Source organism: Syngnathus typhle, linkage group LG22 (genome assembly GCF_033458585.1).
Source record: "Syngnathus typhle isolate RoL2023-S1 ecotype Sweden linkage group LG22, RoL_Styp_1.0, whole genome shotgun sequence".
In the NCBI taxonomy this organism is placed as follows: Eukaryota; Metazoa; Chordata; class Actinopteri; order Syngnathiformes; family Syngnathidae; genus Syngnathus; species Syngnathus typhle.
Genome location: NC_083759.1, coordinates 5,438,014 through 5,451,856, shown reverse-complemented (window position 1 = coordinate 5,451,856; position 13,843 = coordinate 5,438,014). Strand labels below are relative to the sequence as shown.

Sequence of the window (13,843 nt, the reverse complement as noted above, 5' to 3'; positions counted from 1 at the left end):
TGTGTTTGAGCATTATAAGATACTGATTGTGTGAAAACTCAAAAGTCAAACCCCCCTAAGTTCATTTAGTTTGACATTTGACTACAATTTACCGTGTTTTCCGCACTATAAGGCGCACCTTCAATGAATGGCCCATTTTAAAACTTTGTTCATATATAAGGCGCACCGGATTATAAAGCGCACAGAATAAATACCTCAACCTTGCTCAAACGTTAATGCAGTCACAATATAGTAACACTCGAAATAGTGAAAACAATAACAATATATCAATAACTCAACGTTGCTCAAACGTTAATATCACACAACACACAAAATAAATACGTAGAGCTTACTTTAATAAGTTAGTCCTCATCCACGAATCCATATTGGTATATATATATGGCGCACCGAATTATAAGGCGCAGTCGGCTTTTGGGAAAATTGGAGGTTTTCAAGTGCGCCTTATAATGCGGAAAATACGGTACATTGAAATACAATTCAAAAGGAGAAAGCCTGAAGTTGTGTTACAGTCAAAAAAACGTGTTAATTTAGCGTGGAGAATTATTTTTTGGCAATTATAAAGTCACAAATGGTAAATTTTTGTTTATTTTTTTAAAGTAAGTATTCTCATTTTATACTAAACGCGACCTCAGTCTGTTGATTCGCTTTTTTTTATTTAGGAAACTTCATAACTACAATTTAAAAGCTATTATAGGGTCAATTAAAAAATGAAAAAAAATGTTTTTAAATAAAGCTAGGCAAAAAAGTAAGAAAGCTAGCCATTGTCTCTGTTTCCTAGCATGGACACAAACAGCTCACATATTTAAAAACGACCACATACAATTTAACCATCAAATATTAGCAGATGATATTGGGGATTATGCTAGGTGTTAACGTTTACAACCTGACAACCTACTTCGACTGTCTCTCACTTCATATGGCGAGCTTCTGCAACTTTTATGTTTCCAAGCTACCGCTGGCCTTCGTCTAGACACCCAACTGCAAGTTCACAGCATTCCATCCTCTCATTCCCAATATGTGATGTCAGTGGCAGGAACTTAGCAAAAGCGCAGGATAGCATCTTACAGGTTAGACAAACAATCCTTCCATCAATCACACATAAACTATGGGAAATATTTCGAGCTTTGTAAACGTCTGTTGGTATCTGCTGCAAACACATCGATGCACTTAATTTGAGAAAGGCAAAAATAACTTTTACTGATAACAAGAATACAAATGCAGACATGTTCCATCATCTTGATAGTTAGCCGGATGCTTGCCTCGCTATGTCACACTGACAAAAACACAGTGAATCTAAATAAAATGGACCCGTGAGGGAAACTTTCTAGGGATGCAGTCCAGATTATAAAAATAAAAAGGACGGAGTGTGGTTTAAGTGACTGAAGCAGCATCTTCCACATGGAAAAATTATACAAAAACAAGCCTCAGGGAGAGATGGGGCAGAATTTGAAGAACAGCCAGCAGACAAATAACACTAGACATAAGATTTATCTGGGACAAAAATAATACTTTTTTAAAAATCCTACCTCAAAGAAAATCTGTCAATTTGGGGGGAAAATAGGGCAGTCGGGAGTGTGGGGGGATTAGGAATGGATTGTCAGGGAGAATATATATATATAAGAGATGGCGTGGTGTGAAGAGCAGATGGTGGTGATTTAAATCTTTCTGAGAACTTCAAAGTAAATTGCTGACGCCCAGCAACAGCCTTCATCCATAATATTACTGTACATCCATCTTGCAATTCAAATGTCATCATGAACATGCAGACTAACATTTAATAACATTGAGGGCTAACAGGACTAGCTAATCCTAATCTGTGTTAAAATTATAGATCTGCCTAATTTTTGTCTTAATATTATAGTACAGTAATCCCTCGTTTATCGCGGATAATTGGTCCCAAAAACCACCCAAAAACGCGATAAGGGAAATCCGCGAAGTACGGTCAGCAACAAGAAGTACTGGGCAGGCTAACGAGTTAGCGGAAAGATGCTAATTCACGATCGTGCTAACACGCAAAAACGGACTTCTAAAGGAATGTGAACGAACATTTGGAGCAATACTACATTGTCCTAAAGGTTAGACACATGTTTTCTCAATATAGAACTTTTATTTTGACTTTTAAATGTTTTTTTAACTTGGAATAAAAATCTGCGATGTAGAGAAGCCGCGATAAACGAAACGCGAAGTAGCGAGGGATCACTGTGCTTTAATGTAGTCCTGTGACTGGCCATCACTTGAAAGTGGCTCTGGATCTTCACCCAGCCCAACTAATTATGCAATGGGTGAAGAAACTCAATTGAATCAATTTATTTACATTCCAAATTGGCCTCAGGTTCATTAATGCTTTGTTCAGATCCAACTGGTCGCAGGCCAACTCAAACTCATGAGTTCCGCCGCTGCAAGTAAACAGGTCTCAGCTTCTGTTTTTTATCTGTGGTGTCAACTGCAGCGCCTGGGAGGCACGTCGCCTGTCCACAGTTGTCAGGGCTTGTTACCATGACTCTTCACAGTCCAGTAACCCTGACGATGCCGCTTATCTTCCTTGCCACAATAAGCCGACATCAGCATTATGTGCGACTTGACACATTGCAGGCAAATCATCTGACCGCCACCGTTTCTTTCAGCACATTATTTCGGACCAAGTTCTGTCAAATGCAATGTGTTGATCAATACATTGCCATTGATGGGAACTTTATCGCTCCAAACAGGACCACTACGAAGACAGCGCCGGTATAGCGAATCTTCATATCTGTGTTTTTTGCGTGATTATTTAATGCTGCAATTCATTTCATTGTGGTGATCCTTCTGTTGTACCCAACTTGGCCACCAGGAGGGAGCACAGTGTAATAGTCATACGTGTAGACATAAATGAAGCAGACGAGTAACTCTTCGACTACAATTGTGACTTAGACGAATGCTGTAACAACTATAATTTATATTGTCTCTCCACATGCGTTTCTCAATTTTTTGTGTTCAAATATCTGCTTTCCCGGAAGCTTTTTTTTTTATTAAAAATAAATAAATAAATAATTTTTTTTTGAATAAAATCAGTAGAACTTAAGACAAATGCACAAGCAATCACAGAATTCATAGAACAAGTTTAAAATAGGGTACAGTTTGTGCCAAAACTAGAAAAATAAAAAACATGAATGAATGAATGGATGGATGGATGAATGAATGAATGAATGAATGAATGAATGAATGAATGAATGAATGAATGAATGAATGAATGAATGAATGAATGGCTGCAAAGCTGAAATTTTTAAAAAATGATATGGGAAACTGAAATGTATCTTTTCTGGCTGCTCAGCACAACAAGGCAACAGTAATAACCAAAGAAGGAGTGAATATCATTCACACGACATTTTTAAACAGTAACTCAACTGAAGTGGACGCAGAGAGCGTTTATACAAATGTTAAGTGGGGCTGTGTTGCCCATCTGCCGCTCAGTGTCTTGCATGAGTCAGCTGTGGGCAGCTGAGACTGCCATTCATACAGACATGTTACACACTAGGCAGACACACAAAAATGCCAACAACCCTCTGGATGCAAAACTGCCCCTTTAAATAAGAAAGGGGGGGAAATGTTTACAAGCCAGTTCTCTGCTGTCATCAGTTTTCAATGCTGTCAGCAGATCCACTTCCAAAAGATACATGTTTTAATATCTCATCTATCAAAAATGATATAAAGAGGATGGAAACAATCAGAAAAGACAGTGAAATTGTTTTCATCCTGGAACATGGACAGCAAGCTGCTCTTTGGTAACAACTAAAGCTTTTGTTCACTTGGCTTTGGCCTACAGCTGGATTCAATTTGGGGCTTTCTTTGAAACGAAAAATAAAAAATAAAAAAAAGAAGAAGCCTCATCCACTCTGCATGAGTCCTTTAACACAAATTCACAATGGGTTTATCCCGGATATAAATAAATAGAAACCACACACTTGCACTGAAGTTGTTAGGGAATGAAATGAAATGGAGCAGATGCATTCATGCAGCTTGGGATCATTATTGCCCTTTGGAAAGACAGCCAGTATTATGTTACTCTTGTTTGCAGAAAAACGGTGCATCTGTGTCATCCAACTTCATTTGCCTCAAAATGAACACCCGAGATGTTTAAAGGACACTCCCATTTTCACTTCTAACTATACGAGTGCCAGCCGGTATACAGTGAACCCTCGCTACTTTGCGTTTCGTTTATCGCGGCTTCACTACATCGCAGATTTTTTTCCAAATTAAAACAAAAACATTTAAAAGTCAAAATAAAACTTCTAAATTGAGGAAACGTGTGTCTAACCTTTAGGACAATGTAGTATTGCTCCAAATGCTCGTTAACATTCCTTTAGAAATTCGTTTTCGCGTTAGCACCATCGCGAATTAGCATCTTTCAGAATTAGCCTGCCCAGTACTTCTTGTTGGTGATTGTACTTCGCGGATTTCCCTTATCACGGGTGATTTTTTGGAACCAATGATCCGCGATAAACGAGGGATTACTGTATTGGTTAACGAGGGTTTACTATATTGGGTTATCTTTATCAACTAGCTCACTGAGCGTTTTTTAAGGGTTACTAAAAAGTTGCAAACAGATGCAAAACGTTGTGTTTTTTGTCAGTTCAGATTTTTTCTCTCATGAAAATCTGAACATGTTTAATAACTCTTTGTCACAATAAAAGCAGAAGATGACTATTAAAACGGTTGGCGAACATCTTTGAGACCGTTTGCGACCTTGAACGAACCTTGCCGAAAACTCAACATTCTGGCCAAGCGTAAACACTCGCCAACCTTCGCTGCTGGGTGAGATACGGGCTTGGGTTTACGCACACAATGTTGTCGCGGTATTATTATGACATCCTGCCATGTGCGTGAGCTATCTATCTTTGCCCTATGTATTTTACATTCAGTGAACATTTTAATTGGACGTATTGGGTAGTGTACAGAAAAATACTGAAGTCAATTCACACCATTTGATTGTGTTGGGGTGCTCATCTAATGTTGCATCAAATACACAGCACCCCATCTTAATCCCTCCTGTGTTGTGTGGGAGTAGCAGCAGAAAACAGAACACACGCCATTCCAAACCCAAAATGCTGTACAAGCAAGTTACCGATACTGTTGAACAAGGCAGTCGGCGTTCACATAGTTGACAGTATTTCGTAACGGAAACAACCAACCGGACTAGGTGGATATTCTGGAAATTCAAATTCATGCAAACTTTAGGGAGCCGCGTTGTTGCATCAAATCCACGCTAGTTTGCGTTGTTCTTACTCACAACTTCCATCATGTTGTCGAACGGCACTGTTTAACAAAAATCTGGAGCTTCTTACCTCATGTTGGAAGTGTTGTCACGTCGACTATTTTGCAGATAGGCTGGTATTTCGACGACGTGGAACTTGCGAGTTTCCTCCAAAGTTCAGGGGTGCAAAACTGTGCAAGGCGAAGAAGTGAATGAGAAGCGGCGTGTGCTTTTAGTTTATGGACCAGCCGATAAAAAGGACACATAAATAAAATGGAGAAAAAAAAAAAGAAGAAATCAGTGCCCCTAGCAGTCAAATCCTACATGGTCTAATGTTTTGCTCTTCCACTTCTGATGACGGCTCACTGAAAGTAAAGTGTAAAAAAAAATCGCAGTGGACCTCGGGGTTTCGTGACGAAGAGATGTGATGCGGCTCCGAGCCGCTCAGATATCAGTCGGCTGCAGCTCAGTCTTCCCTGTAACAAGTGCTGCGTTCAGGGACACGCCGTAAACTTCACTCACTTCTTCACTTACGCCACAACCCAAAATGTATTTTGGACTAAAACAACGTATTTGTTATTTTTAACTTTTTTTTTTTTTTTTTACATCAGCACTCTAAAAATGTTTGCAAATAAACAGTGAGTGAGTGAGTGAGTGAGTGAGTGAGTGAGTGAGTGAGTGAGTGAGTGAGTGAGTGAGTGAGTGAGTGAGTGAGTGAGTGAGTGAGTGAGTGAGTGAGTGAGTGAGTGAGTGAGTGAGTGAGTGAGTGAGTTTGCGTGCGTGTGCACGGGCGCGCATACGAGTGACGGTTGTCTACTTTGTCGGGAATTCACCCCTTTGAGGGAATTTACTTGATTTCCCATTGTAAGTGAACGCAGCATATGACGCAGTCGCGAGACGGAGCACGTCCAGGTTGCCTCTGACAACCAAACTGAGCCGCTGTGGCTCTTGGGTTTACTGTACTGAACATAATCTGAACCGTTTGGACGAAACTTTAAACATTTGTCTCGGAGTTAGACTGAATTCATACAGATCATCTGCTCTTTTTTTTTTTTTTTACATAACCTAAAAACACATTCTCAGAATACATTTCATCCTGTCATAAATGCTCAAACGTAGAGGAAAGAAACCCATGGCTGGAAATATCTAAAACAAAATGGACAATGGTCTCTTCAGATGCACCTTGTGGTACTTGTAATGTAGTAATACAACAATGTCATTTAAATAGTAATTTAAAAATGATTACTTACATTTAAGCATATGAATACCAAAGTCCATACAAGTGTTAATGGAAAGGTTTTGTCCTGAGATTATTTTACTGTTTTCTTTTTTTGAAAAATAAAATCGAAATAGACTTTTTTTTTTCTCTCAGAGCTATGTAATGCAATGGCTCTCTCTAGCGGACAGTTTTAGATTGCAAAGGTTTATTGTGGCAGCAGCTAGAATTTATAAACGTTCTATTTACCGAGAATTCTCAAAATGTAATGAGAGTTATTGTTGTTTAATTTAATATAATTTTTAGTTCGTTCACTCGAAACAAAAACGTAATTTGTTTTGAAAGGGCAACCCGGAAGTACCTATTGCGACACAGGCTGCTTTCACGTCGCTGCTGATGTGGTGTTCGGAAGTTAGCATAGCTGCCACCGCGTCTCACTCAAATTGTTTGATATAATACGTTTTTTCACCTCATCCAATATAATGCCTTACTTTCAGACTTGGGAGGAGTTTGCTCGTGCGGCCGAAAAACTCTATCTGACGGATCCCATGAAGGTAAAATGCTTCTTTAGTAGGAGCCACCAGGCTAGCCACCTAGCATTTTAGCCTCCCGTTAGCCCTGAGGAAGACAAAACAGATGTTGGATTCATTTATGATTCAAATTGTTTGTTTGTCCCCTCTTCTTAGGCCAGAGTGGTAATCAAGTACAGGCACTGTGACGGCAAAATTTGCATTAAAGTGACGGACGATTCCGTGGTAAGTGTGGTGTCACAAGCAGTTATTCATTCATTCATATTTATTCATCAAAATTAACAGATAAAAAAGAAAAAAGTTGACATTTTCCATTGCTCTTGGGTGGCATAAAGTGAGCAATGAGAACTTTTTTTTTTTTTATCCTGCCCAGCCACCCAATGTAGAGTCGGTGGAATCTGGCCACCGACACTTAATTATTAATTCTCGTATAGGTTATCAGAATAGTTAATTGTCTCTGTCTGTCCCTCCTCAGTGTATACAGTACAAGACGGACCAGGCTCAGGATGTGAAGAAGATTGAGAAGCTGCATGGGAAATTGATGAGACTGATGGTGTGCAAAGAGACGCACAGCGGCACGATGGAGACAGACTAACATAGTTGAGGAGTTTTGCTGCCCGGACTAAGTTCACTGTGGTTGCTGGGAGCACAGCACCGGCCTGAGTGGAATTGATGGGAGAGTAATAGAAAAGTGGGACGAGGCGGATTTAACGAACTAGATGAGCTCATTCAATTCAAGCAGAGATGTGATTTGTATATGCTATCTGTACATTGAGTTTAGGATTTACACATGTTTCTAGTTATTATCCTGCAAGGCATTAGATCACATTTTTGTGATTGTCTGTGAAAGTGTAGATGGGCAAAATGCGAGGTATGAGCTGAAAAGTTTTTTTGCTCATTGAGCAACGTTGGCACCTTCATTTTATTAGAGGAGCTTTCAGTTCTTTTAATTTGGGATGACCCCTGAAGGTTTTCAAGTCTAATTTAGAGTAAATTAAGTGGCTAAAATTTTATTTGGACCCAAATTGTACCCATTATATGAACATGACTTGAAACGAGACTTGATTTTCTTACAAACCTCAACATCTTTCATAACATTTGCTGACAACAGTTATATATTCAATAAATGTTTATTTACTCATGTAGAACTCGTGCCTTTATTTGATTTTGGATGCAAATATGGCTATGTAAGCTTGCATGGCAGCTAACTTTTCATATCAGGAGTGTTTAATCATTCGATTGCCGTTAACAGTGGACAGCTTGGTCAAAGAGCATAAATTCAATCAATTTATCTTGAAATTACAATTATGCCCAAATTTGAGCCGATTTATTGAGCTAGTCAGAGATATAAAATCAAAACACACTTTAATTTGACATTATATAATTTGAAGTCATAAAAAAAGATAACATTTTGAATTTCTTTTTTAAAGTGGAGTTGCAAATTCATATTTTAGCATTCATAATTTAAATCGACCGTGTTTTTCTTTGTTTACTCTTCCTGAATGCGTTTTTCGTTTTACTGACAAACAACTACGTTTCCCATCATGCACTTCTGGAATGTGGACGCAACTCCAAAAGTTCACTTGAATTTTTCTGTTAAATCGGGACAGAGGGCGACCACAGTGTCCGTGGTCACAAGTGGAAGAGCCCAGCACGCATTGCAGCAGGAAAAAAAAAAAACAGGTAAACTTTATTTCGGGTTCACTTCCATAAGGCGAACTATGTCATTGTCGATTATGATCGTGTTACAAGATTATATTCTTAAAAAAAAACGCTCATCTGTGATTCTTGGTTTGAAGTTTAGGACAGTAATTGAAACGTTTTTCTAGTTAATAATTAAATCCGTGCTGGTTGTTTTCCGAAAACTGTTTTATATCGTCGTGTCGTACTTTCGAGAAATATTAGCCCCTCCCCTTTTTATATTTTTTAGCTTGTAAATAATATTGCGTTTTATGAATACACTAAATTATGTCAATCGTGGGCGCATTGTCGTGTTTACAATGTCCCTTTTGGCCAAGCATGCATATTTCCCAAGCGGCTGTTCTTCTCATAATCCTCTGTGCTGTGCTGGGCCCAACGTAACGCGCATATTTGTTTGACTCACAGCTCCCACATTTTTCCGTTAACTCTTGGCTCGCGAGCTGCGCGTTAAGCTCTCATACAAATAGCCTGCTCCCAACTATTGTAGCACACGCCCTCCGCCATTATTTCAGTCTTCTCGCTGTCCAAAACATTATGCACAATTTCTTTATTAAAAAAAGACATGTGATTGTGTTAATCCCTCGTGCTGCCACATTGTGAGAGTATTCTAATATTTTGGTAATTGCCTGATTTGGCATTATGCAAATAATAGCGCCAGGGCAAGCAGACTTGTCAATAGATTGTTAAATATACAATATATTATGATGACTGAAACTGTAGCATCAATCAAAATGGAATTCGATCATCTTTGCTGGGCAATTCCACTTTGTCCCAGTATGATGAAATCGAGAGGTATTTAGTTAATCTCGAAATCAGGATTATGTCAGAGTGGGGAAGTACGTAGCGGGTGCTAACTGACATTTTGTAGCCTTCCAGGCAAATAAGTAAATGCGATTATTGGATTCTTGAAACAGTTGGCAAACAAATTATTACTACACTATTTGGTGTTTGAAATTTCTATAGCTTGGTTTTGAATTGGGCCTTGAAAAATAAATGGGCGAGTTTTCAATTTACTGTCAATTGGTACGGGGAGAGTCCAGTGTCTGTATATATTTGTTCCAGGAGTGTCAATCTTATTATTCAATTCTGTGTCCCTATTCTGGATCCTCTTTGTAAAATAAAAAGAAGTGTCTTTATTTCAGTGGCGCTTTCTTATTTTAGTTAAATTTTATTTGTCCTTTTTCTCTACTCAGTGATCATGTTGATAGAGGTTTTGATTGGTCTGGTGGTTGGAGGAGTCGTTTTCCTGCTGGTGCTTCGAAGAAGAAGCCATGTTTTGAAGACAGAGGATGGCTGGTGGGGTGTCGGTCCAGAACCTGATGGTGAGGAGGACACTACCATCCACCCTTTTAACGTGACCACCACCATTGCAGAATTGAAGGTAACATCAAATCTCCTCGTCATTATCGGAAAATGCAAAATGTTTTTTTTTTTTTTTTTAACTCGTGTTATTTTCATTCAGGACCTACACAGAAGAATAGACCAAACGCGCCCAGTTCCCTCACTAGAGGACAGCCAGTTCCATTACGGTTTCAATTCGGAATACCTGAGCAAAGTCGTCTCTTATTGGAGGAATGACTTTAACTGGGGAAGACAAGTGGGCAGACTTAATCAATATCCTCACTTTAAAACCAACATTGAAGGTTTGTTTCTGTCACTGACACAAGCCCACTTGTCTTGTTGTCCTGACTTCTCCCTCCAAATCCAATCTAGGCATTGATGTTCACTATGTCCATGTGAAACCCAAACGGGTGCCAGAGGGGACCGATCCGATTCCTCTCATAATGGTTCATGGCTGGCCTGGGTCTTTCTATGAATTTTATGGGACAATCCCACTGCTAACAGAGCCATCAGACCCTCAGGCCCTTGTTTTTGAGGTGGTATGCCCATCCATACCCGGCTATGGCTACTCAGAAGCGCCACATAAGAAAGGTAAGGTGCATCTGGGAAACTAGCAAACAATTGATAGCTTGAACATTGAGGCAATATTCAAATCTGTCTGACAATTCCTCAATCTATGCATTTGAACAGGTTTTACTTCAGTGTGTGCTGCTCGTGTCTTCCACAAACTGATGAGGCGTCTGGGCTTTCAGCAGTTCTACGCTCACGGAGGAGACTGGGGATGGCTTGTCACCACCAACATGGCTCAGTTGGAACCCAAGTATGACAACCCACTCTGACAGCCAGAGGACTAGAGTTGTTATCCCCCCCCCCGAAAAAAACCTATTTAGGAGGTTGTTTACAGTAGTGTTTGTGCAGTACATCACCCTGTCCACTAGATGTCACTGTCTGCTTCCAAACATTAGCGTACCATGGGAAATCCTCAGGTGTACTGCAGAAAGATTTCCAAAAAGTAGATTCTTTTTTCGGGGGGGCTATTATGCAGAGTAAAGCTCAATTATTACTCCATAGTTGTCAATTAAATCTTTTTTCTAGGTTGATGAATGACTTCTGAGCAGGGAGCCCAAGGTAACAGTGCAACTAATAATCTAAAAAAATCTTCATATTCTTCAGGATCGTCAAAGGCTTGCATGTAAACTTTGCTCCACCTTCCAAACCTGGACTGAGCGTAACTTTATCGATCCTGCTCGGCCGTTACTTCCCCAAGTTGTTTGGCTTTACCAGTGCGGACCTTGAGCGTCTCTACCCCTGCGTGCAAAAATTGTTTGTGGAGTCCATCAAGGAGAGTGGCTACATGCACATCCAGGCCACCAAACCTGACACGGCAGGTGAGAACCAACAACTACCGTTACACAACATTGTGCTAAATTACTCATTTCTATTTTTCTGTGTAATTCCAGCAGACTAGTCAGGATTTTGTGTCTACTTCTGGTCAAAGTATTTTTTTCCCCTTAGGTCGAGGACTGAATGATTCACCAGTCGGCTTGGCTGCATACATTCTGGAGAAGTTCTCAACATGGACAAGTCATGACTTTCGAAACCTGGAGGACGGAGGACTCACCAGGTATAATAATTGCGTTAAACAGAGTACACATGAGTGTTATGAGTAAACACGGTTAATCCGATAATCAGAATGTCACAGCACCACGAGTGCTCTGATACTCTGACTTATGGCGTGCCTAATAAATTGGTGCGTTAACTTGGTATTTGAGACCAGCTCAAGAGAGGCACTTTAGTTTGCTTGATGTTTTAGAGATGTGCAAATATTAACAAATTCACAAAATGGCAGTCTGTGATGTGCATCTTTGTGTGCCATGAAGGAAATTCTCCTTGGATGACCTCCTGACTAACGTAATGATCTACTGGACGTCTGGCTGCATCATTCCCTCAATGAGGTTTTATAAGGAAAACTTTTCCCGCCTCGGCTCTCCCCACACCAAGTGAGTTAAGTTGGTGTACCCCTTCACTATTTGAGAAACGATTATACTTATTTGGAATACAACTGTAAATATAACTCACCCATGATCCACCGTTTCCAGGATGCCGGTGACGGTGCCGAGTGGATTTGCATGCTTCCCCAACGAGCTGATGCACACTCCAAAGTTGTGGGTCCAACAGAAATTCCATAACCTCCTCACCTACTCGCAAATGGCCCGTGGGGGTCATTTTGCAGCCATGGAAGAACCCCAGCTGATGGTTGAGGACATAAATAGATTCATTAAGAAAGTGGAGATGAAAACGCAGTAGGGCTGAATATGAGGTCGACATGGAGTTATCCCTCGCTACTTCGCGTTTCGTTTATCGCGGCTTCACTACATAGCGGATTTTTTTTCCAAATTAAAAAAACATTTAAAAGTCAAAATAAAACTTATAAATTGAGGAAACGTGTCTAACCTTTAGGACAATGTAGTATTGCTCCAAATGTTTGTTTACATTCCTTTAGAAGTCCGTTTTCGCACGATCGTGAATTAGCATCTTTCCGCTAACGGTGGTTTTAGGAACCAATTATCCGCGATAAACGAGGGATTACTGTATTTGTTTGTTTTGCCTTTCAGTTTAGTACGCATTATTTGGCCAAAATATCCCGAAATAAACTTACTATAACACTAATGACAGCGTTTAATGACCGCAACCATACAGTGGTGGACTGAACTGTCTCGCTTTTTGAAAACATAGCTAATATTAATCAAATTCCATTCATTTTGCAGTGTAAGTAGAAAGCAATAATATTTTGTGCTAACCCCGCTGACTAAACTGTATGTAAATGAATTCAAACAGTTTGAAAGTGAAAACGTCCAGCGTGTGTTTACTCTCCCCCCCTGCTGGTGTTTATGGTTTCTACCTTCCTCCGAGCCTCCCATCAGCCTTGTGGGCCAGCAGCTGCAGATGGAAGGTCAGCGGGCACTTGGTGTTATTGTGTTGACAGCGCAGAGAAGGCATCAGGCATTCCTCCAACGGATATCACATCAGTCTGTTTGGCCACATACATGATGCGTCATGTGCAAGGCATACCTAAAAGTTGACTTTTTCAATGTCTACTAATACTTGATATTAAGAACATACTGTCCTGACTTTGTCACAATTAAAGCTTTCCAATTAACTTGGGTTGGTTGACTTGCTAGCTTTAAACTACAATCAATGTCCTCTTTTTACTTAATTCATTTATAATTGATACAATTTCCTTTGACCCAAAGTTTGCTTGGTCTTACAGTTTATAGTATATAGACTTGTCCATACATATAACAAAATAAATCCCCTCACAATATTTATGAACACGTCTTGTGAACACGCACTGCAGTCAAGTTAATCAATAAGCTAATGTTAGCGTTAGCGATAAGCTAACGAATGCATTTAACACATTATTGTTTTTCCGAGGGCATCATAGACACGCAATAATATGAAATACAGTTTATTATTTTTGTGTCGTCTCAAGCTTACCGCTTTACTGTGTCCATTGTTTCTATAGACTGAAGGAACTGAACCTTCAATGAAACGAAAAATCCTTGAGTTGTTTGGACTACAAAAGTCTCTCCGAGTAATAAACATGGCGGATTTGGCCACACCCCTTACTTAATTGGTAGTGCCGCCCCAGATACTGTGACGTCATAGATACAAATACGTATTAGTATGGATAAAAGTAAAAATATCCCCAAACAGATTCTCTGCAAAAAGTATCTCAGCAACATCTGGAGAGATAGATAATTTTTTTCTACAATCTGTGAGACTCCCAACTGCACAATAAAATGTATTTTAAAGCTAAAAAAG

General features: G+C 39.7%; 3 protein-coding genes across 3 annotated transcripts in view; 2 read left to right on the top strand and 1 right to left on the bottom strand.

The window, feature by feature from the left end:
* Positions 1-5,732, bottom strand: part of enah (ENAH actin regulator) — a 46,863-nt gene extending 41,131 nt beyond the window's left edge. The window contains exon 1 of the mRNA XM_061269818.1: positions 5,322-5,732. Within this exon, the coding sequence (XP_061125802.1) occupies positions 5,322-5,326 (5 nt within the window). The 5' untranslated portion in view covers positions 5,327-5,732. The remainder of the gene's footprint in view (positions 1-5,321) is intronic.
* A 1,080-nt stretch (positions 5,733-6,812) lies between these two features.
* On the top strand, positions 6,813-8,124 carry srp9 (signal recognition particle 9). Its single transcript, XM_061270129.1, has 3 exons — positions 6,813-7,000; positions 7,133-7,201; positions 7,452-8,124. Exons 1-3 carry the CDS (start codon positions 6,929-6,931, stop codon positions 7,569-7,571), a joined length of 261 nt encoding a protein of 86 aa, XP_061126113.1. The 5' UTR covers positions 6,813-6,928; the 3' UTR covers positions 7,572-8,124.
* A 388-nt stretch (positions 8,125-8,512) lies between these two features.
* Positions 8,513-13,178, top strand: ephx1 (epoxide hydrolase 1, microsomal (xenobiotic)). Its single transcript, XM_061270730.1, has 9 exons — positions 8,513-8,659; positions 9,871-10,058; positions 10,140-10,320; positions 10,391-10,609; positions 10,709-10,838; positions 11,192-11,406; positions 11,534-11,642; positions 11,899-12,018; positions 12,118-13,178. The coding sequence occupies exons 1-9, from the start codon at positions 8,521-8,523 to the stop codon at positions 12,323-12,325; spliced, it is 1,509 nt and encodes a 502-aa protein (XP_061126714.1). The 5' UTR covers positions 8,513-8,520; the 3' UTR covers positions 12,326-13,178.
* The last annotated feature ends 665 nt before the right edge of the window (positions 13,179-13,843 follow it).

Coding starts and splice junctions, on each gene's coding strand:
- ephx1 (XM_061270730.1), top strand. CDS start 8,521: ATGCACTTCTGGAATGTGGACGCAACTCCAAAAGTTCACTTGAATTTT. Junction 8,660..9,870: donor GCAGGAAAAAAAAAAAACAG/GTAAACTTTATT, acceptor TTCTCTACTCAG/TGATCATGTTGATAGAGGTT. Junction 10,321..10,390: donor CTTTAAAACCAACATTGAAG/GTTTGTTTCTGT, acceptor AATCCAATCTAG/GCATTGATGTTCACTATGTC.
- srp9 (XM_061270129.1), top strand. CDS start 6,929: ATGCCTTACTTTCAGACTTGGGAGGAGTTTGCTCGTGCGGCCGAAAAA. Junction 7,001..7,132: donor ATCTGACGGATCCCATGAAG/GTAAAATGCTTC, acceptor CCCTCTTCTTAG/GCCAGAGTGGTAATCAAGTA. Junction 7,202..7,451: donor AAGTGACGGACGATTCCGTG/GTAAGTGTGGTG, acceptor GTCCCTCCTCAG/TGTATACAGTACAAGACGGA.